At 47.7% G+C, this 27130-nt stretch overlaps 1 protein-coding gene and 1 non-coding gene across 2 annotated transcripts in view; both read left to right on the forward strand.

The window, feature by feature from the left end:
- LOC120032487 (B-cell lymphoma/leukemia 11A-like) overlaps positions 1-26503 on the forward strand; it is an 85751-nt gene extending 59248 nt beyond the window's left edge. Inside the window, exon 3 of the mRNA XM_038978592.1 lies at positions 24201-26503. Within this exon, the coding sequence (XP_038834520.1) occupies positions 24201-26188 (1988 nt within the window). The 3' untranslated portion in view covers positions 26189-26503. The remainder of the gene's footprint in view (positions 1-24200) is intronic.
- Positions 2981-3035, forward strand: LOC120033067. Its single transcript, XR_005473906.1, has one exon. It is a non-coding gene; the product is annotated as a U7 small nuclear RNA (small nuclear RNA).
- Positions 26504-27130: the final 627 nt, after the last annotated feature.

Genomic DNA, 27130 nt, shown 5'->3' on the forward strand with positions numbered 1-27130 from the left:
CTATGGACACTGTGGCCGCGATGTGTGTGTCCACGTTAACTGCTAATGAGTGTGGTGTTGTCAGTACTCCCTGATCTCTCAGGTGTGTGTGTGTGGTGTGTGTGTGTGTGTGTGTGTGTGTGTGTGTGCGTGCGTGCGTGCGTGCGTGCGTGCGTGCCTGCCTGCCTGCCTGCGTGCGTGCGTGCGTGTGTACTGTCATGCTGGCTCTCTCACCTGGAGTGAATTCTAGGTGTCAAGAGTTGATTAGCCGGCTCTCATCACAATCATTAGCCAGGAAAAACTCCTCCCTCCCTCCCTCCCTCCCTCCCTCCCTCCACTCCCTCCCTCCCTCCCTCCCTCCCCCCCTCTCCTTTTCTCTCTTCCTCAGAGCACATTTAGGAAGGAGAGTAGTAGAGACCTGTAGACCACATTACATTGACGGATTCCTTCTCAGTATAACTGAATGAGACTTCTCCTATAAACTACCTCCCAGCTGTGTTGATATCTTACTCTACACAGCCTCCATAGACTTCACTGTGTTTACATAGTTCTACAGCCCTGATACCCCTTCCTGGTACTCCTCTTTCTACCACCTATCAAGCCGTCAACAGTATTGTTAATTGTCCTAGTACAGCTTTACCCGTGGTAAGAGAGACGGGCCAGAGACGGAGGAGTGGCTCCAAGGCATTCAAAGTGACTGGTCAAGCCCTCCTCAAGCCCCCTGGCATGAGGTGTGTGTGTGGGGGGTAGGGGCGCGGGGGCGAGGGGCTAGTCTCCTAGGCACGTGGGGGTTGGTGGGTTTCTGACGGAGCACAAAGGGGAAATTGTCCGCTGGAGCATAGAGGCTGCCTGAGAGGCCGAGGCAGAGAGAGCAGGAGGAGAGGTAAAGAGAGAGAGAGTACTATATGGAGACAGAGACCAGAAGAGGTAGAGACAGCAGCAGGGCTGGTGGTGGCTGAGAGAGAGAGGCCTGGCCTGGCAGACAGGATGATAGATGGCTTTGTTAAAGGGTCCCAGGGTGTCCCCTGAACTTGAAGCACTTTGTTTATCTTGAATAGAGTGGGAGGAGGGGAGGGGGAGAAGAGGAGGGGAGGAGAGGGGAGAGGGAGAGAGAAAGGAGCAGGAGTGATCTACGTCTAGGGAAGAGAGAGAGGGAGAGAGGAGGGGAGAGGCCTGTAATCTGGGCAGGCGTGATGGGTTGGGGAGGTTGGGGGGAGGGGGGGGGTCGTGAGCAGGGACGGCTGCTGGAGGGGGGGAGAGGAGGGAGAGAGGGAAGGGGGGATGGCTCGGCCCTCAGAGTGGCGATCCATTAACAGATGAACTTGGCAGTGGTCCAGGCCTGGAAGGTCTTGTGAGACACACACATCTCCCTCATACCTGCTGAGTCTAGATCGAATGCCACCAGGTTATTTTTTGTCTGGAGGCGGAAAAGGGCAAGGCTCTGGTTCACCTATGTCAGAACCAGTTCAGACTGGTTAGCCAGCCAGTGCCTGTGTGCCTATGTGTGTGTGTGTGCGTGCGTGCGTGCGTGCGTGCGTGCGTGCGTGCGTGCGTGCAGGAAACACAGGGAATAGAACCTCCAACCTGGGGCCACAGGCCAGGATGATACAGAAAATAAAGAGTACAGAGAAAGAGCGAAGGAAAGGGAGGAGCGTGTGAACAAATGAAAAGAGAACAAGGAGTCCTCATAAACGTGTGGAGACAGCAGGGGAAATGTGTGGTTCTCTTCTTCCTTTTTTCTGGATGGAGGGGTGTTGGTGGGCAACATGATGCTCACAGCTTTAGTTGCTATTGTGTACAGAAAACATTACAGCTAACATGAGAGTGGAGAGGAGGACAGAGAGAATGGATTTGATATGGACGACACACATAAGGTGCATAAAAGCCCTTTGTATGCAAGTGTGTGTGTTGTGTGTGTGTGTGTTTATAACCTCATGCCTCAAACGGTTGTGTGCGTGTGTGTTTAATGTCCTATACAGTAATGTACAGAAACATGTTGTTCTCTAATTTGTCCTTAATCACCTCAGGGACTGTCCCAGGAGAGTTCTAGAAGAGGCTGGTCAACATTGTACCACCAAGAACTTTTCTCTTCTCATTTCAGGCGTGTGTTTGTGTTACTCTGTTCCGTGTGTGACGTAGTGTTATGCTGAAGGTGTTGGTGGTGAGAATTGAAGGGCTTAGAGGAGTCACCTTTCTGCACTTGCTTCACAGGTGTTCCTGTTGTCTTCCTGTACTCAGGTCTGGTGTATTTAGCTGATGAGAAATGGTCACAGACACGGGGCTGAAGTTCAGGCAGATATCCAGTAGCCTAATCCCAGGTCTGTTTTTACTGTCTCGCTATGGTCATTAATGGCATGACAGTGCCTATATGAGATGGCAAAACAGCACAAACAGATACTACAGTACTTACTATAGAATTCTGTAATATACTGTAGTATACTGTAGAATACTATACTAGACACGGTAGTATCCCTTGATCATGTGTTGTACATTAGAATTGTGTAGTATACTGTAGAATACTATAGTAAAATCCACCAAAAAAACACTAGTAAATACAGAAATGTCAGCAAAAACACAAAACTCATTTTTTACTGAAGTAAATACTACAGTATTTAAGTTGCGTATACCTTGCCCATTCCCCTCACCCATATCCAAATTTGTGCCACACGTGAGAAACCTACATGCCAAGTGTAGACCATATATTGTGTTCCTTACAGGTTATGAAAAAGAGCAGAAGTTCTGAACTCTCTGTTCAGGACCTAGTCCTCACTACCTACCTACCTACCTACCTACCTACCTACCTACCTACCTACCTACCTACCTACCTACCTACCTACCTACCTACCTACCTACCTACCTACCTACCTACCTACCTACCTACCTACCTACCTACCTACTTACCTACTTACCTACCTACCTACCTACCTACCTACCTACCTACCTACCTACCTACCTACCTACCTACCTACCTACCTACCTACTTACCTACCTACAGGTTATGGAAAATTAGCTCTTTGAGTATTTCTCCAGTAGGTTTCCTAAAGGAGAAAGCCCCCCACTTCTATGTCAAAGATAATAAAACAAAAACACTTTAGTAAATGCTGCAGTAATGTCCCCAAAAACACTACAGTAAATACTACAGTATATTACAGGCCGCAAAACACTACAGTAATTACTATAGTATATACTACTCATTTTTTAATACAGTATTTAAAATATAGTAAACTGTAAATACTTCAGTATACTGCAGTAAATCCTACATTATTCACTACATAAACAGTTTACTACAGTATAAATACAGTATAAAGAGTAGTATACACTATAGTATTTTTTTACGTGGGAACACATCACATCGTACATGCTAAGTAGTTAGAAGATCACCTTAACATTTAACCAAGAAAACCCCATTCTAACCCTTATGGACTAACCACCCCACCAACTAATCAATGGACTATTTCATTGTCTTAAGGCATTTTTTAAATGAAATATTCATTGAGATATTCATGTCTGATCTATGAAAAGATGTGTTTCTTTCCCATCGTGGCCATTCTCTATGGGATCCTCCGGGGAGATGGTGGGTGTTGTTGAAACATCTTGATCCAAGTAGCTTTCATTGATCGATTATTTTTTAATATTTATGATTAAATTCCTCATATATGCGTCTTTGTGCCAGAGGGAAACTGTGGATTTACAGTACCAGTCAAAAGTTTGGACACAGCTACTCATTCAAGGGTGTGAAAAGCTGTCATCAAGGCAAAGAGTGGCTACTTTGAAGAATCTCAAATATAAAATATATTTTGATTTGTTTAACACTTTTTTGGTTACTACATGATTCCATATGTGTTATTTCATAGTTTTGATGTCTTCACTATTATTCTACAATGTAGAAAAAAATAAAATAAAATAAAGAAAACCCTTGAATAAGTAGGTATGTCCAAACGTGTGTGTGTGTGTGTGTGTGTGTGTGTGTGTGTGTGTGTGTGTGTGTGTGTGTGTGTGTGTGTGTGTGTGTGTGTGTGTGTGTGTGTGTGTGTGTGTGTGTGTGTGTGTGTGTGTGTGTGTGTGTCTGTGTGTGTGTGTGTACCATAAAATGTGCATGTATTTCACAAATCTCTGACCATTAACTCTCTTTGTATATGGGCAGGTTCTTCTTGTCTTCCCCTCTTCGTTAAACATGAGCTCTCTTTCTCTCTTTCTCTCTTTCTTTCTTTCTCTCTTTCTTTCTCTCTTTCTCTCAAACATACTTCTTTATTTTCTTGAGCGGCACATGCACCGGGTGTTAGTTTGGCGTGAAGATATCGGATGAATATGTCTCTTCTCTCTCTGTGTGTGATGACGGCTGCTCCCCCCCCCCCCCCCCCCCCCCCTCCACACAAACACACTCACACACACATTTGCATATGTATATGTGCAGATTGTATGAGAAGCGACTTTCACATTTGGGGATAGTAATGGGGAGTGGGTGAGGGGTGTTTTTTGGGGGGATGGACCCAGACAAAGCCGGCCACCACTCCCAGATGGCTGTCTGCTCTCTCCGGCCATGTGTCTGGTGGGGAGAGAGAGGGAGAGGAATGGAGGGCGGGATAGAGGGAGAGAACGTGTGAGAGAGAGAGAGAGAGAGAGAGAGAGCATGGCGAGATAGGGAGAAGAGAGAGGGATACACTCTTAGATAAAAAGGGTTCCCAAAAGGTTTCTTTGGCTGTCCCCATAGGGGAACCCTACCTGGAACCAAAAATGGTTCTTCAAAGGGTTATCATATGGGGACAGCCGAAGAACCCTTTTAGGTTCTAGATAACACCTTTTTTTCTAAGAGTGTAGAAAGACCAGAGAGAGAGAGAGGGTGAGAGAAGGAGTGAGAGTTCGTAGGGTTCATGGACCCATTCGCGTGACATCCGACTGAGAAAGGCAGAAGACTGTGGAACTGCCATGTTCCCACATCCTCGTACTGGAAGCACTATAATACATTATGCATGAGAGAGAGGGGGGAGAGAGGGAGATGAAGTCTGGATGTTTTCAGTCGTGGTATTGTTGTTTATCTCAGGGCTAAGATGTCCCCATGGTAACCTACTTGTTAATGGGGTCACCGTAGCAACCAGGCCGTGATGTGATTGTGATGTCAGGATTATGTTATGACTGTAGCTGGACTTCACTGGAGTTTGATTTAGTTAAATGTGATTTTATTTAGTGTGATTTCTGTGAAAATGGACTATACCTACCTAGAGAAGATTATTACAATGTAACTAGCTTAATATGTACCTCAAACTGATAAAAAAATGAAGGTAAAGTGAAAAAAATTGCCAACCCCAAATCACCCCTGCACTTTCCCTTCGAAATCATCTTAAAAGGCCTGTGTCTCAGAACAGTTTAAGCTGCCATGCAGACCTTTCATATCTGATAGACAGGTTTTAGAACAGGTCTGAGAACAGCAGCCTTTCGGACCTGTCAGAGGTGCTATGGTCTGGACAGACTCCCATGTTTCCTTGACCTTGATGTTTGTTTACCTCGTAGCCCAGATGTAAACATAGACACCATCGCAGATAGGAAGCCTCTGACGTTTGGCTCAGACTCCAAGGTAACCACTGGACTCTCTCTCTATAGCGGTTTTGGCTATTTTTTCCCTCTCGTTCCTGTTGATCCGGTGCTTTGCTCTTTTGTTGCAACAAATCACCTGTCCTCTTGACCAGCCAGGCAGCATTGTGTTATCAGCCAAGGGGATAAGTCAACAAATCACCTGTCCTCTTGACCAGCCAGGCAGCATTGTGTTATCAGCCAAGGGGATAAGTCAACAAATCACCTGTCCTCTTGACCAGCCAGGCAGCATTGTGTTATCAGCCAAGGGGATAAGTCAACCAAACACATGTTTTACAACCCTTTGCCTATAGGTTCAAAGTGCCAGAGAAATGTTTTTATGCTTTGATATATATACTTTTCTATGAGAAACTGTCTGGTCTGTGCCGCTGTGCTGTGCTGGGCAGCACTGTTCATGCTGTACATGCCCGTCCTTCCCCAGACGTTCACACTAGTGCGATGTGCGAAGTTGGAGGGACAGACTGCTGGTTGGTAATAAGGCCAGTGATTTGTCTCTCATCATCTGTTGCCACTGGATCCAACCCCGGAGTCCAAGGAGGGCTACACTCTCCAATTTAAAAGGTTCATTTGCTTTAGCGTGTCTCTCCTTCCAATTTCTCTCTCTCTCTGTCTCTCTCTCTCGCTCCCTCTCTCTCTCCCCCTCCCTCTTATTCTCGACTCCTGTTCCAACAAGTAGTGTAGGATCTTAAGTCAACACATCTAACTCCTTGGAAACTGAAACCAAGGTACAGTAAACTGGGAGGCAAGCACAACCCTCTTTCTTCTTCTCTCTCTCTTTCTCTCTCTCTCTCTCTCTCTCTCTCTCTCTCTCTCTCTCTCTCTCTCTCTCTCTCTCTCTCTATCTCTCTCTCTCTTTCTCTCTCTCTCTCTCTCTCTCTCTCTCTCTCTCCCTCTCTCCCTCTCTCTCTCTCTCTCTCTCTCTCTCTCTCTCTCTCTCTCTCTCTCTCTCTCTTCTTTAACAGTACACTATTCTTTACATATCTTCAATAATATTTAGATAGATAAAATCTGTCAGTCAGTCTCTTCAGTCAGTCCGGTGAGATTTCAGTATCTTTAGTGTAGAGGACGATGTTAAGGCGAGAGCTGTGTGAGAGAGATACCAGACCCCCTCTCCCCTCATCAGTGCAGCTCCAGCCAAGGTCTCACTGTCTGGTAGGATGTATGTGTTCCCTGCAAACATTTTGGAAGTGAAAATCTCTCCCAGACAACTGATGGACGGAGCCTCCCTCCCCCCTCTCTGCCCCTCCTCCACCCCACCGACCGACTGGACTGGCTGGCCTTCCCCCGGCTCACCTCCCTCCGTCTCCCCTCCCTCACCCCCCCCCCCATCCTCCCTATCCCTCACCACATATCCTCCTCCCCCTATACTCCGTCGTCCCTGTCTGGATCCTGTCATGTCATTATCTGAGGGTCGGCGCAGAGGGGCCTCTCTTCTTCTCTTTTTCTATCTCACACACACACATGCCAAACGCACGCAGACCGCATGCACACACACAGGCACGCACATTTGTCTATAGCAAGTTTGCTGGAATTTTGTTCAGTTTTACAAGGATTACATTGTTGGTTTTCATACTACCTAACACCCCCCACCATATCTCCCCACTTAATTTAAAGCCAAAGTGCTCACAGCTGTTGTTGGGTAGCGGTCCCGCCGGTGGCTTAAAAGAAAGTGCGGGTCAGTCAGGGTATTAGCATAGGCTAATCACTAGAGGATGAACAGACCAGGGGGAGAGGTGGGGACTCTGTCTGGTTCTCTGGTGGCTCTGACCACCACCACCATTAGGGCTCTACCACTGGCCAGTCGCACACAGGGGCAGCCAGTTCCCTATGCACTAAAACGCCACCTACTTTGGTTACACAAAATGGATGCCCGGTCGCAGCTTCGCCTATGGGCTGCCTGAGAAGCTGTGGGCAGCTATTATTAGCGTATTTTCCCTTTAGTTATCTGAGAGTGGTGCTTTTAGCCCCCATTTGAGTGGCTGACACTTGGGTTTCTGGAGCAGATTAAGTGAAATTTTAGCAGCTTTTCGGGCCCTAACCGTAAAACCACACAAAGGAAGCAGCTGGCGCTAATGTAATCTAGCACCCCTCAAGGATGGGCTCTCTGGTTGTCTGTTGTGGCTAACGCTGTCTGTCTGTCTGTGTTTCTGTCCAACAACACCCTTTTGTTTTTCATTTTTTCTCCCTCTGCCCTCTCTCAAAAATAGTATATTCTCTCCCCTATTTTCCACTACCTCCCTTCATATAATTATCTCCTTGAATTGTTGTAAAAGTGTAGGACTTTTGCCATACAACAATCATTATAAATTGTATAGGCTTGACTTTTTTTCTAAGCAAACTCATTATATTTTTTCCATCCTCTTCTACTATCTCTTTCTGTAAAGGTGTCCATCAGAAATGATTACGCCCGTCGCCCTATTTCTGAACAAGTCGCTGAGCAAGTTTCTCATCTCTCATTTTCCCCCAGTATTTCTCCTGAGCATCATATCAGGCTTAGAGACCAGTATAGGGTATACATCTTGACCCAGCATAAACCCGAGCCAAGTTACAGTTCAACTTCTGAGTATGTTTAGTTCATCTTCCCAGAATGCAACACAAGGCGGCGAGGCAGTCGAGGTCGTTGACCTGGGGAACCGGCGTCTCTGAGAAGCCGTCAATTCCCCCCCCCCCCCCCCGTCGCCGTGGGAACATGAGTGGCCGCCGTTAACGGGGGCGCATGGGGGATCAGTGTAGCCCCATAGCGTGACAGAGCTGTAGCCGTTAGGGGTGACACCAGAGGGGTGTCGGAGTGTGTGTGTGTGTGTGTGTGTGTGTGTGTGTGTGTGTGTGTGTGTGTGTGTGTGTGTGTGTGTGTGTGTGTGTGTGTGTGTGTGACTTGACTCGTGTGGCATGGTAGTTTCCCCTAGTGGCGCTGGTAGTTTCCCCTAGTGTGATGCAGGCCCTCTGAAACAGGTACTCTCTCTCCTTTTTGGTTCCAGGTAGGACCCATTTTGGTTCCAGGTAGAACTTTCAGTTTCCAGGTCGAACCCTCTGGGGAAAGGGTTCTACCTGGAACCAAAAAGGGTTCTTCAAAGGGTCCTCTAATGGGGACAGCCGGATAACGCTTTTAGATTCTAGATAGTACCTTTTTTACTAAGAGTGTGCTGTATATTTGCACTGGAACTGGTTGTCTGTAGATGTACACGTTAGGCTTCACTGTACATGTATCGTTCTTCTACTGTTAATTACGATTGATACATCTCATGTGGTACCACACTTTGACATGTGCAGCCAAAGCAATTGCTTCAATGTTCCATTGTGAGGCTCCACTCTCCGCTGTTTAAAAACGTCGCTCTCTCACTCTCTCTGTCAATTAAGTTTTGTTGTCTGCTAGAAACAGCTAGGGCACAAACATCTGCCACATAAATCTTCTCCCTAGCTGTTCTACTCTGTTTAAGACAACGTTGACAGTCGGCCGTACCCTCTTTTATCGCTGTACATCCCAATTTCCTCACGCTGTGGGCATTGGCAAAAGGGGAGAGAAAATTCAAGCCGGTACTTGCTCCGCTCACTCGCTGAAAATGGATCTATAACTCAGAAGTCATTGGACATCTTTCAAAATGATGTTTTGATCCAACTCTGGCCCCGCGGCGTGGCCACGTATGTGTGCCGTCTTGCCCAGTGCCTGTGTGGAATGTCTGTCAGTGAGTTCGTGGGTCCTATGTGTGTGTGTGTGTGTGTGTGTGTGTGTGTGTGTGTTTGTGTGTGTGTGTGTGTGTGTCTGACACAACTCTTGTCTGCGTGTGTATGTGTGTCAGTGAACTCCTGTCTGTGTGTGTGTTAAAGAGTATGGCTGGACAGTGCTGTGTGGGTATCCTGCTCGTTGCAGCTGTCTGTGTATAAATCCAGCTGTCACTAAAGGAACGTAGCCTCTCTTCTAGAACTCCTGCTCTCCCTCCCCTCACCGAACGTGGGGGAATGTTTCAACAGAAAATGTGTGAGATGGCATTTAAGGAAAAAGATAAGGAATGCTTTGTCTGTTTTGGATGTAACTGTTGACCGTTGAACGCTTGAGTCAGAGTCACTGGGCTAGGGCAGCCTCTCTCTCAATTCAATTCAATTTAAGGGCTTTATTGACATGGGAAACGTATGTTAACTTGCATAAAAATGTACAATAAACATTACACTCACAAAAGTTCCAAAAGAATAAAGACATTTCAAATGTCATATTATGTGCAATTAGTTAAAGTACACAAGGGAAAATAAATAAACATAAATATGGGTTGTATTTACAATAGTGTTTGTGCTTCTCTGGGTGCCCTTTTCTTGTGGCAATAGGTCACAAATCTTGCTACTGTGATATTTCACCCAGTTTATCAATATTGTGTCTCTCTCTCTCTCTCTTTCTCTCTCTCTCTCTCTCTCTCTCTCTCTCTCTCTCTCTCTCTCTCTCTCTCTCTCTCTCTCTCTCTCTCTCTCTCTCAGACTGAGGTGTTTGTTGTGGGGGTGAGGCGGCTGCACCACATGTGTTTACTTCAACCAGATTACCTAATAGAAATAGCTTTCATACCCCTCGGCCCTCTCTCTCTGCCCTCTCTCTCTGCCCTCTCTCTCTGCCCTCTCTCTCTGCCCTCTCTCTCTGCCCTCTCTCTCTGCCCTCTCTCTCTGACCTCTCTCTCTGCTCTCTCTCTCTGACCTCTCTCTCAACCCTCTCTCTCTGCCCTCTCTCTCTGACCTCTCTCTCGGACCTCTCTCTCGAACCTCTCTCTCTGCCCTCTCTCTCGGACCTCTCTCTCTGCCCTCTCTCTCGGACCTCTCTCTCGAACCTCTCTCTCTGCCCTCTCTCTCGGACCTCTCTCTCTGCCCTCTCTCTCTGCCCTCTCTCTCGGACCTCTCTCTCTGCCCTCTCTCTCTGCCCTCTCTCTCTGCACTCTCTCTCGGACCTCTCTCTCGGACCTCTCTCTCGGCCCCTCCTCTCGTCCCCTCTGCCCTCCCTTAGTTCTGGGCTGCTCTACTGCTATACACTTCTCTGCCTTGTGGTTATCTATAGGGCCTTGGGACAGATTGTTGGCACGGGTTCACAGGTAACATTCCAGCACGGTTTGAGATCTTAGGCCCTTGCCTTGTTAAAATCACCATTTATAGGCTCCAGCTGGCTACAGGGAACCAACTTCCAGGCTGGTGGGGCTACCTATTTAATTCTTATTAACTCATTGGTGTTAGTGTTATAGTATGGCTATGCATGAGGAATGAGGAGAAGAGACTATCTGGGAATAGCCTGGCTAGATTCCACGTAGCTCGACAAAGCTTGGTAGCATCGCATCCAATGTATTTAGCTGAAAACATGCTGTAACCCGAGGTGAATACCAACATGTTTAGTGAATTTGAGCATTCAAAATGCAGTGCTGCCTGTGACTCTTAGCCACATCACAAAATAACGTCTATCAAGTACATCTGCTTATACAAAGCAGACCCACTTCAGGCCAGGCTGTGGTAGAAATGAGAGAGGTGGTGACAGTGGGCCATTTCAACTCCACGGGTCCTAGCGCCCGCCCTTTCTCCTCCCTGGCTCTGCCCAGGGCCTGTATTCCACACAGTGTCTCTGAATAAGAGTTCTGATCTAGGATCAGGTTTGCCTTTTCCGTCATAATGAATAAGAGGCAAACCTGATCCTAGATCAGGAGCTTGGTGAGTTGGAGCCCTGCTCTGCTCTAGTCTACACAGTACTGTGGCATGGCATAGATTAGAGTCTCCGACCACATGCGTCTAATTAAGAGAGAGACTGCATGGAATCTGGTACGGCAAGGCCCTGAGATGAAGAATAGTGGGGAGCGTGGGCTGCCTTCGCCAAGCGTATGGCCCATCCATCTTACAGACTGTTATTGAGCGTAAACGTTACATGTATGGCGTTTACTGCTTCCCATGCACCCCTCCTTTTCATCCCTCTTTTCCAGCACTCCTCTTCACAGTAAGTGGGCTTTCAAATGGAGTGCGACAGAAAGCGCGGAGAAGGACACGTGTGGTTTCGAACGGTGAGCTTGTCTTGACATAAGCCGACACAAAACGGTTTGTAGGTCAGCGTCGAGCGTGCATGACCCCTTCCGAAAGTGCGCTGTGTGTCTCTTCCTGCTATTGTCTACGACTTGGGGGGGGGGGGGGGTTGTGGCTTGTTGAACAGGAGGCGATTGTGCAATTTTAATACCGTTTGGAACTCGTTTTCGGGTTCTTGCGCCGTTTCCCTCAAGTCCTTTATGAATAAGTTAGGAATAAACGGCAGCAGGGTTGTTGGATGGGAGTGGGACATTGTGTGGGCTTAGTATGCTGGTCTTGCTATCTCTACATACATACTGCTTGAGATTTGACGTTGTCTTCGTGAGCGGTGTTACACTGGAATAGATGTCTGGTGTGATTCAAGGCAGTTTAATTTAACCGATTAGAGGAAAGAAATACTTACTATGTTCCTGCATTATAGACGAACACTCAGCTTTCTCGTCTCTGCTTTACTTCACTAAGAGTTATTATCCTGGTTGAGTTTGACCTTGGACTAACCTTAACCGCAGAGCAGCAGCAGAGTCCATCTATTGACGACGATAGACTTTGAACTATTTAACCAGCTGACCACACTGTGACCACTGTGTAACCGCAGTCGGAACACAGCAGATGGGTAGCGTGTTTAAGGACGCCGCGGGCGACTCCTCCGACACACTGGTCTCGTTGTCTTCTGTCCCATTTTCTTTCATTCTACCCCATTCCCCCACAATGCCTTGGGGCGTCACATGCTCGAACGGGCTCCTCTGATTGGCCGCGTCTCACATGACCTTTCCAAGCAACTGGTTGTCTTGCGCCTCGATGTGCCCAGAGAGAGCGAGGGAAACATACAGTAACAAGGTGTCTGAAGCAACCTTTGTCTGGTCGTGACTAAATGTTGGGCCAGTGTAGAAAAGACATTGAGCTTTCCCCCTTTAGAAAGGTCAGATTGTTCTGATAGCCACGTTCTCCTTCGTCCAGATCCTTGTGAGAATGAGCGCGGACATGGCGAGTAATGGCTTCCTACCTTGTCCGATGGGGACGGTGGTCAGCGGGAGAAGGAAACACATCTGGAATACTTCACCCCCTCTCTCTCTCTCTCTCTCTCTCTCTCTCTCTCTCTCTCTCTCTCTCTCTCTCTCTCTCTCTCTCTCTCTCTCTCACTCCCTCCCTTCTTTTCCCTTCCCCCTCTCTCCCTCCCTCCCTTCCTCCCCCCTCCCTCTCTTCCTCCCCCTCTCTCCCGCCGTCCTGTGAACGACCCAGTCCATTCGGTTAGGCCTGTATGAGCTTATGTCTTCTTCTTGGAATATTATTTCCAGTGAAGTGAGTTAGATCAGAGGGCATGGAGAGGGGGAGGAGAGGGGGAGGAAAATAGAAAACACCTGTATAGTTCTCTCCTCCTCCCTAACCCTGATGGAAGGTTTTAGAGTCAGGCTTTACCGGGAGTGGAGAGTAGGTGGCTGGGAGGACAGGGTGGGGTGAGGCCAAGGGTAGAGGGCTCCAGAGGGAAAACAGAGCAAGAGGAGATGGAGAGAGATGGAGCGAGAGAGAGGGAGACCTACCCTTCTCAGTGCTGTCATCAGAAATATAAGAAAATACTGATATAGAAAGAAGGGAGGAGGAACAGGGGAGTATGCTGGCGTGTGGGAGAGTAGATAGAGTGAGAGTAAGTATCAGTGGAGGGGTACAGAGTGAGAGAAAGAGGGAGTGAGAGAGGGAGGGAGAGAGAGAGTGTGAGAGAGAGTGTGTGTGAAAGAGTGAGAGATGAAAGGAGGGAGTAGGGATAGAGAAAGAGAGAGAGTGAGAGAGAAAGAGAGAGTTCCTAACCTCCTGCCAAATGTTTGACCATATTAGAGACACGTACTTCCCTCAGATTACACAGACCCACAAAGAATTCGAAAACAATTTTGATTAACTCCCATATCGATTGGGTGAAAGACCACAGTGTGCCATCACAGCAGCAAGATTTGTGACCTTTTGCCACAAGAAAAGGGCAACCAGTGAAGAACAAACACCATTGTAAATACACCCCATATTTATGTTAATTTATTTTCCCTTGTGTACTTTAACTATTTGCACGTCATTACAACACTGCATATAGACAACAATGTGAAATGTCTCTATTTCTTTGAAACTTTTGTGAGTGTAATGTTTACTGTAAATCTTTTATTGCTTATTTCACTTTTGTTTATGATCTATTTAACTTGCTTTGGCAATGTAAACATATGTTTCCCATGCCAATAAAGCCTTTTGAATTGAATTGAGTGAGAAACCGGAACCAGACAGACAGAAGTGTTTGCTCAGCCTGGAGGGATCTTCTCACACACAGTGGGAGCGGAGGGAGTTGTGTGTGTGTGTGTGTGTGTGTGTGTGTGTGTGTGTGTGTGTGTGTGTGTGTGTGTGTGTGTGTGTGTGTGTGTGTGTGTGTGTGTGTGTGTGTGTGTGTGTGTGTGTGTGTGTGTGTGTGTGTGTGTGTGTGTGTTGTGTATCCTCCCAGCCTTCCAGCTTCTCGTGGCCTCGCCAGTCTGCAGGTCCCTGCCTGTAGATGCCCCCTAGCCCTAACCCCCACTACCCCCTATCCTAAACACCCTCTCCTCTCCTCCTCTTCACCTCCGCTCCTCCTCTTCTTCTCTCCTTCTCTCAACACTGTCTGGGCCCTCCAGTGAGAGGTTGCTACAGTGATTGCTGACCTACTGCATGAAGTGCTCAAAGGGGCCCCCTCCCTTAGACAGAAATACACAACTAGATGGAGGGAAACATCTATTTACAGCTATTCCCTCATTGATATCAGCAGAGCTGTGTGTGTTTCCAATGAGCAATCCATACGTCCACTCTAGTCTCCAATGTCTAGTCTTTCAGCGTTGTTCATCTCTGCTCTTTCTCCCTAAGATACATAGCCTAGCCCGCCTGGGATGTCGTCCAAAAATATCCCGACTTGATTAAGTCTTCTCATCTGCAGTACCTGTAGAATAATGTATTGAAACAGACACATGGCAGTCTGGGCTTTCCCTGGTATCTCCTTTCATTTATGTTGTCCATCCACTCTGCTTGACTTTAAGGATAAACTTGTTGACAATGACAATGTTAAGGACATTATCATTGTCCATGATAGACAATGTCTAATGCAAATGTTTATGTTATGTAATTGATTGGCTCGTTAACTGTACTGGTTTAAACCTCATGACCCAGAGGTCTATTTACCGTACCATTATGTCTTTCTTATGACTACACACACACACACACACACACACACACACACACACACACACACACACACACACACACACACACACACACACACACACACACACACACACACACACACACACACACACACACACACCACACAGCTCTCAGTAAGCAGAAGATAGCATATAATGATCTACACAGGAGAACAAACAGACCAGACCCATTACAGGGGCAGTCGGACCGAGAGATGCCTGAGCAAGGAGCACTCTGACTGGGCTAGGGAGAGACAGGGGGTCATGTAGATGGATGTCCTTTCTGGTCAGTTCAAACAGAGTTCAACCGACTGGAGATGGAGAGGTCCAGGGGTAGGGAAAGGAAGCGGACAGACACAGAAAACACACACACTCATATATGAATGGAATTCACACACACTGAGGCTCTTAGAAGAACACACACGCACACACAATCAGACAGACACACTTTTTTTATCTCTCCCTCTCGGCTCTGTCTATTGTGCAGTGTGTGCATACAGTGAATTTGTCCTCTGTGGCCATCTGTCTCTAATGGTTCTAGTGGGTCAGAGAAACACAGTCCCGGTCCTGGCTGCTACTATCATCTGTCTCTAATGGTTCTAGTGGGTCAGAGAAACACAGTCCCGGTCCTGGCTGCTCCTATCATCTGTCTCTAATGGTTCTAGTGGGTCAGAGAAACACAGTCCCGGTCCTGGCTGCTCCTATCATCTGTCTCTAATGGTTCTAGTGGGTCAGAGAAACACAGTCCCGGTCCTGGCTGCTACTATCATCTGTCTCTAATGGTTCTAGTGGGTCAGAGAAACACAGTCCCGGTTCTGGCTGCTCCTATCATCTGTCTCTAATGGTTCTAGTGGGTCAGAGAAACACAGTCCCGGTTCTGGCTGCTCCTATCATCTGTCTCTAATGGTTCTAGTGGGTCAGAGAAACACAGTCCCGGTTCTGGCTGCTCCTATCATCTGTCTCTAATGGTTCTAGTGGGTCAGAGAAACACCGTCCCAGTTCTGGCTGCTCCTATCATCTGTCGCTAATGGTTCTAGTGGGTCAGAGAAACACAGTGCCGGTCCTGGCTGCTACTTTCATCTGTTTCTGATGGTTCTAGTGGGTCAGAGAAACACAGTCCCGGTTCTGGCTGCTACTATCATCTGTCTCTAATGGTTCTAGTGGGTTAGAGAAACACAGTCCCGGTTCTGGCTGCTCCTATCATCTGTCTCTAATGGTTCTAGTGGGTCAGAGAAACACAGTCCCGGTTCTGGCTGCTCCTATCATCTGTCTCTAATGGTTCTAGTGGGTCAGAGAAACACAGTCCCGGTTCTGGCTGCTCCTATCACCTGTCTCTAATGGTTCTAGTGGGTCAGAGAAACACCGTCCCAGTTCTGGCTGCTCCTATCATCTGTCGCTAATGGTTCTAGTGGGTCAGAGAAACACAGTGCCGGGCCTGGCTGCTACTATCATCTGTTTCTGATGGTTCTAGTGGGTCAGAGAAACACAGTCCCAGTCCTGGCTACTACTATCATCTGTTTCTGATGGTTCTAGTGGGTCAGAGAAACACCGTCCCGGTCCTGGCTGCTACTATCATCTGTCTCTAATGGTTCTAGTGGGTCAGAGAAACACCGTCCCGGTCCTGGCTGCTACTATCATCTGTCTCTAATGGTTCTAGTGGGTCAGAGAAACACAGTCCCGGTTCTGGCTGCTCCTATCATCTGTCTCTAATGGTTCTAGTGGGTCAGAGAAACACAGTCCCGGTTCTGGCTGCTCCTATCATCTGTCTCTAATGGTTCTAGTGGGTCAGAGAAACACAGTCCCGGTCCTGGCTGCTCCTATCATCTGTCTCTAATGGTTCTAGTGGGTCAGAGAAACACAGTCCCGGTTCTGGCTGCTCCTATCATCTGTCTCTAATGGTTCTAGTGGGTCAGAGAAACACAGTCCCGGTTCTGGCTGCTCCTATCATCTGTCTCTAATGGTTCTAGTGGGTCAGAGAAACACAGTCCCGGTCCTGGCTGCTACTATCATCTGTCTCTAATGGTTCTAGTGGGTCAGAGAAACACAGTCCCGGTCCTGGCTGCTACTATCATCTGTTTCTGATGGTTCTAGTGGGTCAGAGAAACACAGTCCCAGTCCTGGCTGCTACTATCATCTGTTTCTGATGGTTCTAGTGGGTCAGAGAAACACAGTCCCGGTTCTGGCTGCTCCTATCATCTGTCTCTAATGGTTCTAGTGGGTCAGAGAAACACAGTCCCAGTCCTGGCTGCTACTATCATCTGTTTCTGATGGTTCTAGTGGGTCAGAGAAACACAGTCCCAGTCCTGGCTACTACTATCATCTGTTTCTGATGGTTCTAGTGGGTCAGAGAAACACCGTCCCGGTCCTGGCTGCTACTATCATCTGTCTCTAATGGTTCTAGTGGGTCAGAGAAACACCGTCCCGGTCCTGGCTGCTCCTGTCATCTTTCATGACTGTGGAAAGGTAATAAGTATGAAAGTGATTTGAGAGTCTAACCAACACAGAACACATTACTTACTGGCACAGTACACAGCTAGACAGAGCTAGTGCCCAAACCAAAGACCACCAGGCTTCACGCAGTCAGTTATCTCACAGTAAATCTCCCTTCATGCCAGCCAAGTTTTCTTTCTCTCTGTCTCGGTCTCTCTCTTTCTCTGACTTTTCTTTCCTTGTGGTGTGTCTAGTCTTTTTTCTGCACGCTCGCTCTCTCTCTCTTTTTTTTTCTTTCTCTCAGACTCTCTTCTTTCCGTTTGATGTGTGTAGTCAGTGGGTTAGCCGTCTGACTGGACCTTGCTGTTGTCACCCTAATGTCTGTTTTTCAAACCTGGAATCCCCGGACGGACTGTTTGTCAGAACAGGGTTAGCTCTCCCCTTCTCTCTTCTCCCTCACTGTGTTTTCTCCTTGGTAAGCCACATTTCCTGCATCAGGCTTTGTTTCAGAGCAAGTGTTGGTCAAACAGGCTCTTTGTTGGTGGCCAGTGGCTCACCACAAAGTAGTCTGGCCTGGGACAAAGGCAACAGTGTGTGTGTGTGTGTGTGTGTGTGTGTGTGTGTGTGTGTGTGTGTGTGTGTGTGTGTGTGTGTGTGTGTGTGTGTGTGTGTGTGTGTGTGTGTGTGTGTGTGTGTGTGTGTGTGTGAGTGTATGAGAGCGAGCAGGGCCGTGACCAGCTGGGACCCACCGCGTTGGGGTGAATACTGATGGAGAAAGGGCAGACACACACACACACACACATGGGATGGCTAATGGTAGACTGGACTTCCCCATCCTCCTCCATCACCAGTCTCTGTCCATGAATCCACGAATGACATGAACAGACGAGTAGTCACATGAACACTTTCTATCACAGCACTCTGAAGAGGTCTCCATATCCTCCCCGATCACTCCTACCAACACCCATAAACACTTAGGAATATTGTCAGGGACCGTTATTAGTATAATCACTTTCCAGGTGGAAGTCCAAAATGGCTGAGCTGACATACAGTGTCCTCCTGGCTCTCTCTCTCCTCCTCCGATGCCTTGCTAATCCTATAACAACATTCCTCCATTACCTCAATGACCGATATCTGTGAGAGCCAGTTGGGACGGTCGGGAGGAGGAGGGAGAGCCTTAGCAGGAGTTGGTCAAGAACAAAACAAAATGGTGGAAAAGTCAAGTCCTTGCAGGAACAGTAGAAAGTTGGCTTGGGGACGGACAGTTGTTACCGTGGCGTTGTGAACTTGTTACCTCAGGGTTCAAGGTCATTGTTGATTGCAGCCAACGGCTGTTGTTTGTGTGTCGCTGTGTTTGAGTGGGGTTCAGTTGGGGTGGAGGGGGTCTGGCTGGGACTGACACTAGTGTAGGGGGGGGTGAGGGGTTACGGGGGTGGAGGGTTGGGAGCAGGGGGTGTGGAGGTGCATATTGCAGCAGGGGAACAATGAGAGGGTCTGGATCTGCGTGTACAAAGTGGCTGCAGGCTGCAGCACCTCCCTAGACTAGACTGTTTATAAGCATCCCATCACCATTGCTTTGTCTAGCCCGGCCTAGTCTCCTTCTGTCTGACTGGCTGAGACAGTATTGGAATACATGTGATCCTGCCGAATGGGCCATATGGGCAATATCTTGTTGTTTAACATGTCCTTTCCCATTTGTCCTTGTGCTCTTTGCATGGCTGCGGATCATATTCTCTGGTGATAGCAGTGCGTCGTACAGAGGGAGACACTGTAATAGCCCTCGTCTGCTTTGTGTTGCGACGGGCTGCAATGTCCTTGGTAGGCTTGTTGTCCTCCCTTTCTGTTCTTCCTCTTTTCGTTCTTTCTTTCTCGCTCTCTCGCGCTCCCTCTACCTGTCTCTTCTATTCTGTATCTCTCTTTCTCTCTCCGTCTCTCTCTTTTATTCTCTCTCTCTCTCTCCGTGTCTCTCTTTTATTCTCTCTCTCTCTCCGTCTCTCTCTTTTATTCTCTCTCTCTCTCTCTTTCTCTCTCTCTCTCTCTCTCTCTATCTATCTCTTCTATTCTCTATCTCTCTTTCTCTCTCCGTCTCTCTCTTTTATTCTCTCTCTCTCTCTCTATCTCTTCTATTCTCTATCTCTCTCTCTCTCTCTCTCTCTCTCTCTCTCTCTCTCTCTCTCTCTCTCTCTCTCTCTCTCTCTCCTCCCCTCCCCCCTATCTCCGTAAGCCTTCTCCCCAGCCCTGGTTTCAGCCCAGTCTCTCCTCTCCTGGTCCTATTTCAAAGGGATCTCGACTTAGGTTTAGCTTTAGAGCTTCTAGAATCTAGAGACCACTCGCTGAAAGAGTTCTCTTCTTTTTCTTTCCGTTGGAGGACTAGAGAAGACCAGAGACGATTTTAGAAGATAATTCCCCCAAGCTCACATATTCCTTCCCTTTTTATAATCTTCAAGGCCATCAAATGCCCTGTCAGGACGTGTTTCTCTGCTTCCTCACACGCTGTCCTTCCCTTTGAGCCAGGATCATTAGAGAGGGATAGGCTGCGTGCCAAATGGCCCCCTATGGGCCCTGGTCAAAACTATATAGGGAATAGAGTGCCATTTGAGAAGCACCCATAGTCTAGCCAAGGCAAATTCAGATATCTTCTATTTGTTGTTGTGTGTCTGCCGGACAGGCGGGTGGGAATGGGTACGTCACATTAGTCTGGCTCGGTGCCAATCAATATGACGAGGGCATCAATTATTCACACTGTTCTGTGTTGTCGTCTCGTGAGCAGGGAGGTTTCAAACGTCATCTGGACCAGATGATTGCACAGCGAGAGATGGATGTTTTTGATGTATAGGCAAATGATTTAGGGGCCGGCCGTGTTGTGGCGCTCCGCTGTCCTTTACGACTGTCGTCTCAGGCAGCCATTACGAATGGCACCTTCATGCCTGGCACCTTCACGCCGCGCTACCCCACGCTTGTGCCTCGATCCTCCTCCTCCGACAGATAGACAGGTGTAAGCCTCGGAGGAAGAGAAGGTGTATACGCCACGTGAGCCGTTCTCTTCCTGCCTCGTCCTTTTCAATAACAGCAGCATTTCTATCAGTTTCCCCACACAGGGAGACTGTAGGGTGGCACGTGTTGTCAGGGCAGGGTTGCAGATCGCCGTAGAATCCAAGCAGAACTCGACAACAAAGCTTGGTTGTAAATGAACGTTTTAAGAGTAATGTAGGTCTTTGGTTTCATTCAGTAAGAAAACATGTTGGAAATACATAAGATGTATAGGCTGCTATACCGGCACTACTTCAGCCAATATAATGACCCCCAGAAAACGCAGTGCATTTTTATATGTGAGTATATGTGGAAAGGCAGAACGTGGGCAAATTGCCTTTTTATGATGGAAAAAATCCATAGGAGGTCAGAGCCCCTTGCAGGTGGCAGCAATTAACTGTAATTTTTGCAGATTGTAATGATCCATAATTTGCCAGCCCCCCAGATCTCTTTTCAGGGGAAAAAAAAGGTTCTCTGGAGCTGCCTTTGATTGGGTGCACATTTCCCCGTTGCTTGCTGGCCTTTAAAGGCCCACCCCTTAATTCGAAAAACAACAAAACGGCAGCCCCACTCAGTTTCCTATAAAGCTGAGGGATGAATGGATCAATGGGTATAGCTATATCATTGACAAGGGCCGTACATATCAAATAGTGACTCTTTAAGTGGAATTGTCATGAGAGCGCCAGGGTGGCAGGGAGGCAGACACGTGAGAATCTGTGTTTCACTGCATTCTTCTTCTCCTCCTTCAGGCTGCTCTAGCAGCAGGAGCCCAGCCTGCACAGTGTCCTCCTCACCCCTAGCCTCCACAGCCACAGTGGGGTACAGCAAGGCTGGGCTTCTGCCCCGTCCGCCATCTTAGCAATGGCTAATCTTTATAGCTGGCAGCACATTCATGTTTTTGGTTAAGTGTCTATCTGCCTGCCTGCCTGCCTGCCTGCCTGCCTGCCTGCCTGCCTGCCTGCCTGCCTGCCTGCCTGCCTGCCTGCCTGCCTGCCTGTCTGTCTGTCTGTCTGTCTGTCTGCCTGCCTGCCTGCCTGCCTGCCTGCCTGACTGACTGACAGATAAAACAAAACAGAAAAAAGGATAAGAAAGAAAAGGAGAGAAGAACTGAAAGCAGAGATGAAAGAGAAGAGGCACATTTGAGGAGTGGTGTAGAGAATGTGCTGCTTACTTTGCATATCTCACTTCTCCTTTCTCTATTCTTCTTTTCTATTCACCTGAGAGGATTTCAAATAAAGCTGTAAACCATGAAACTATCCCGTATAGAATAATAATACTTGAAATGCATTTTCATAGCACCAGCCTCAAATCATTCTCTGGCTCTCTCCTTTTTTGTGTGTTTTCTTTTAGAGATGAAACTATCAATTTTTTAACACCTGACCTTGTTTTTTGTATTCAGTACTAATATATATATATATATATATATATATATATATACAGTACCAGTCAAAGGTTTGGACACACCGACTCATTCAAGGGTTTTCTTTATTCTTACTTTTTTAGAATAATAGTGAAGGCATCAAAACTATGAAATAACACATATGGAATCATGTAGTAACCAAAACAGTGTTAAACAAATCCAAATATATTTTATATTTGAGATTCTTCAAAGTAGCCACCCTTTGCCTTGATGACAGCTTTGCACACGCTTGGCATTCTCTCAACCAGCTTCACCTGGAATGCTTTTCCAACAGTCTTGAAGGAGTTCCTACATATGCTGAGCACTTGTTGGCTGCTTTTCCTTCACTCTGTGGTCCAAATCATCCCAAACCTTCTCAATTGGGTTGAGGTCGGGTGATTGTGGAGGCCAGGTCATCTTATGCAGCACTCCATCACTTTCCTTCTTAGTCAAATAGCCCTTAGACAACCTGGAGGTCTGTTGGGTCATTGTCCTGTTGAAAAAATGATAGTCCTACTAAGCGAAAACCAGATGGGATGGCGTATCGCTGCAGAATGCTGTGGTAGCCATGCTGGTTAAGTGTGCCTTGAATTCTAAATAAATCACCGACAGTGTCACCAGCAAAGCACCCCCACACCATCACACCTCCTCCTCCATGCTTCACGGTGGGAACCACATATGCGGAGATCATCCATTCGCCTACTCTGCGTCTCACAAAGACATGGCGGTTGGAGACAAAATCAAACATTTAGACTCATCAGACCAAAGGACAGATTTCCACCAGTCTAATGTTCATTGCTCGTGTTTCTTGGCTCAAGCAAGTCTCTTCTTCTTATTGGTGTCCTTTAGTAGTGGTTTCTTTTCAGCAATTCTACCATGAAGACCTGATTCACACAGTCTCCTCTGAACAGTTGATGTTGAGATGTGTCTGTTGCTTGAACTCTGTGAAGTTTTTTGGGCTGCAATTTCTGAGGCTGGTAACTCTAATGAACTTATCCTCTGCAGCAGAGGTAACTCTGGGTCTTCCTTTCCTGTGGCGGTCCTCATGAGAGACAGTTTCATCATAGTGCTTGATGGTTTTTGCGACTGCACTTGAAGAAACTTTCCAAGTTCTTGAAATTTTCCGGATTGACTGACCTTCATGTCTCAAAGTAATGATGGACTGACGTTGCTCTTTGCTTATTTGAGCTGTTCTTGCCATAATATGGACTTGGTCTTTTACCAAACAGGGCTATCTTCTGTATACCACCCCTACCTTGTCACAACACAACTGATTGGCTCGCATTACATTTACATTTACATTTTAGTCATTTAGCAGACGCTCTTATCCAGAGCGACTTACAGTAGAGTGCATACATTTTTATTACATTTTACATACTGAGACAAGGATATCCCTACCGGCCAAACCCTCCCTAACCCGGACGACGCTATGCCAATTGTGCGTCGCCCCACGGACCTCCCGGTTGCGGCCGGCTGCGACAGAGCCTGGGCGTGAACCCAGAGACTCTGGTGGCGCAGCTAGCACTGCGATGCAGTGCCCTAGACCACTGCGCCACCCGGGAGGCGCAGAAGGATTAAGAAGGATTAAGAAGGAAAGAGGAAAGAAAGGAAAGAAATTCCATTAAGAAGGAAAGAAATTCCACAAATGAACTTTTAACAATTAATTGAAATGCATTTCAGGTGACTACCTCATGAAGCTGGTTACTTTGAAGAATCTCAAATATAAAATATATTTTAATTTGTTTAACACTTTTTTGGTTACTCCATATGTGTTATTTCATAGTTTTGACGTCTTCACTATTATTCTACAATGTAGAAAATAGTAAAAATAAAGAAAAACCTTGGAATGCGTAGGTGTGTCCAAACCTTTGACTGGTACTGTATATATATGTATATATATATATATATATATATATATATATACAGTATAATATAAAGTATTTCATTAACTTTTTTCCCCCTTACTACCCCTGACTTTGCAGTTAGCTACTTTATTTAGGAGAAATGTACTTACTATGGCTGTGGTTGTCCCTCTTATCTATCTTAAGATGAATGCACTAACTGTAAGTCGCTCTGGCTAATAGTATCTGCTAAATGACTCAAATGTGAAATGTAAATGTGCCAGCATCAGATACATGTTCTACTTTAGCCCCTTTAATTCTCTAAACACATCTATGGAGGATGGTTGAGTGTGTTTAACGAGATTACAAACGCATTGTCAGGCAAATCTCAGGTCATCGTGCAAGGGCCATTGAAATTCAATTATTGTTTAAAATATTCCTAATTACCTCCTCGTCTGTGTAAATTGTATACACTGATGGAGATCTCGTTGCTGGTGTTGTTTTAGATGGGCTGTGTAATTGAATGCATGTTTAAATCTCAGTGTATTAATTAAGCTAGTAAAAACTGAAGCTGAATTATTTATCAAATACAATGGATATCTTTGGTGTCGAACTGAAATATGAAGTGTTACGGTCTAGCAATCCTAGAGGTCCTCATTCTCTTTCAGCCAAGTAACCCTTCTTCTTTATCTCTCTTATTCACAGATAAGGATGAGCCCAGTAGTTACACGTGTACGACCTGCAAGCATCCGTTCAGCAGTGCCTGGTTCCTGCTCCAGCACGCCCAGAACACCCACGGCTTCCGCATCTATCTGGAGAGCGAGCCAGGCAGCCCCCTCACCCCCAGGGTAGCCGCCCCGCCCGGGATGGGGGGTGACTGCACCTCCCAGCCCCCCCTCCACGGTGTCCACCTGGCCGATGGGAGCCCCTTCAGTCTGCTGAGATTGCCTGGGTCCGGGTCTGGCCGGGAAGGGGCCACCTCTGTCCCCCACGAGGGGCGCTATCCCCGGACGCCTCCTCTGTTTAGTCCGCCTCCACGGCACCACCTGAGCCCGGAGAACCTGGCGCTGGCCACCCATCACCCGAGCGCCTTCGACAGGGTGATGCGGCTCAACTCAGTGGTCCTGGACCCACCACCAGCCATGGACTTCTCAAGGAGACTGCGGGAGCTGGCGGGTAACCCCACGGGGGCCTCCCCACCCCTGTCGCCCAACAAGCCCAGCCCTATGCAACGGCTGCTGCAGCCCTTCCAGCCGGGCTCCAAGCCCCCCTTCTCAGCCACGCCTCCCCTCTCCACCTCCCAGTCGCCATCGTCTGGCTTCCGCTCCACCCCCAACCCGGCCCAGCCTACCACGCCGCTCAAGGCCAAGTCGTGCGAGTTCTGCGGGAAGACCTTCAAGTTCCAGAGCAACCTGATCGTGCACCGGCGCAGCCACACAGGAGAGAAGCCCTACAAATGCCACCTGTGCAACCACGCCTGCACCCAGGCCAGCAAGCTGAAGCGCCACATGAAGACGCACTCTCAGAAGAACTCCCTCAACGCCAAGTCGAATGACGGCCTGTCCACCGCCAGCTCACCCGACCCAGGCACCAGCGACCTGGTGGGCAGCGCTACCAGCGCCCTCAAGTCCGTGGTGGCCAAGTTCAAGAGCGAGAACAACGGGCTGCTTGAGAATGGTGAGGAGGAAGAGGAAGAAGAAGAGGAGGAGGAGGGAGATGAAGAGGAAGAGGGAGATGAGGAAGATGAGGAGGAAGAGGAGGAAGAAGGAGAGGAGGCAGAGGAAGAGATGGAGACTGAGGAAGGTGAGAAGAACGATTATCATTTCAGCCTGCTGTTGGAAGGGGCCCGGCACCACCAGAACAGCCAGGCCCTCCACCCCCACTCCCATCCCCACCGACGGAGCACTCCCCGGGACGCCTGTGAAGAGGACTTGGCCCTGGAGTCGGACCGGGCCGACGAGGTCTGTGGCACCACCCCAACGGCCAATGGCCTGGGTCCTCTCTCTAATGAGGCCCTGACCAGGAAACTCCTGATGGGGAGCCCCGGGTCCCTCAGCACCATGACCAAGCGTATCAAGGTGGAGAAAGAACTGGATCCTCCCACGCCCACCATCCCCAACACAGATAACGTCTACTCCCAGTGGCTGGCCGGCTATGCCGCCTCCCGACAACTCAAGGACCCCTTACTCAGCTTTGGAGAGTACTCCACCAGACAATCGCCCTTCGCCACATCCTCTGAGCACTCCTCCGAGAACGGCAGCCTGCGCTACTCCACGCCTCCCGAGGAGCTGGATGGCGGCTGCGGGGCCTCGGGCCACAGCGGGACGGGGAGTGGGGCCAGCACCCCCCACCTGTCAGGGAGTGGCGGGCGCCCCAGCTCCAAGGATGGCAGCCGGCGGAGCGACACGTGCGAGTACTGCGGCAAGATCTTCAAGAACTGCAGCAACCTGACAGTGCACCGGCGCAGCCACACGGGAGAGAGGCCCTACAAGTGCGACCTGTGCAGCTACGCCTGCGCCCAGAGCAGCAAGCTCACTCGCCACATGAAGACCCACGGCCAGATGGGCAAGGACGTTTATAAATGTGAAATCTGCCACATGCCTTTCAGTGTGTACAGCACTCTAGAGAAACACATGAAGAAGTGGCACAGCGATCAACCCATGCCAACCAACCTGGAAATTAAGACTGAGTAGGGGAGGCAGGGCAGCTCCCTGATTCGCTGAATCATGGCAAAAGGTGGGGAGACTGACAGGGGTTAGACACCAGTCAAAAACCCTGTACCTTTGAAAAAGCTGATCCATATTTGGGGCAATACTATTGCATCGGACACAAAAACTTTTGAGCCTTTCTATTGTGCAATAATTTACATGTTTTGTACTTTTGTAACTGGACGGCATGCTCAGTGTGTTTTGGCTACTTAGATAAAATTGTCCTTCATTGGTTGGTTGTAATTGTGTTGCTGTTGGTTGGTACTTTTGATTTTAAAAAAAGAAAAAGATTAGAGGAAGAAAACCCCATGCTGCATATTCATACTGTTTTACATATCTTGTACAGTTTCGTGTTGGAAACATGGTGGGCAGTGTGAATGGTCTAACCCTTAACTACAAAAAGCAGGGTCAAATTTTGACTGGTCTTTTCAAAATATTTTCTGTCCATTACTGGGTGAAAAATATAAATTGGGTTTGCCTGGGAAACAGTAGCCACTTAGCGACATAACATTTTCTTTTAGAAGATATAGTGGTGGTCAATTTGAAATGAGTAGTTATCGTTTGAAAAAGCAAAAAAATTGTGCCTTGGAATATTTTACCTGCATTAGTTAATCCTCCTTTTTGCTATAAGCTCGGAGGTTCAGCTACAAACGGTAGCTAGCGGACACGTGTTTAACGGGGAACAACAGGTTCTTGCATCAGGCACCTGTACAATATGACATCGTCCTCCGTGACCCAGCGAAACACAAGGAACCAGTTGAAACAAAAAATATATATTTCTGGTAAATAATTTTATCTGCCTGATTCATTGTATAATATACTTCAGATGTTCATTCTGTTTACTGGCATGCTAGCTACATGTTATTTGGGGATTATGTGGTGTTTATATAAAGGGTTTTATTTGTGTTTTGTTTGGTACCTTACATA

Source organism: Salvelinus namaycush, chromosome 39, assembly GCF_016432855.1.
Source record: "Salvelinus namaycush isolate Seneca chromosome 39, SaNama_1.0, whole genome shotgun sequence".
Taxonomy (NCBI): Eukaryota; Metazoa; Chordata; class Actinopteri; order Salmoniformes; family Salmonidae; genus Salvelinus; species Salvelinus namaycush.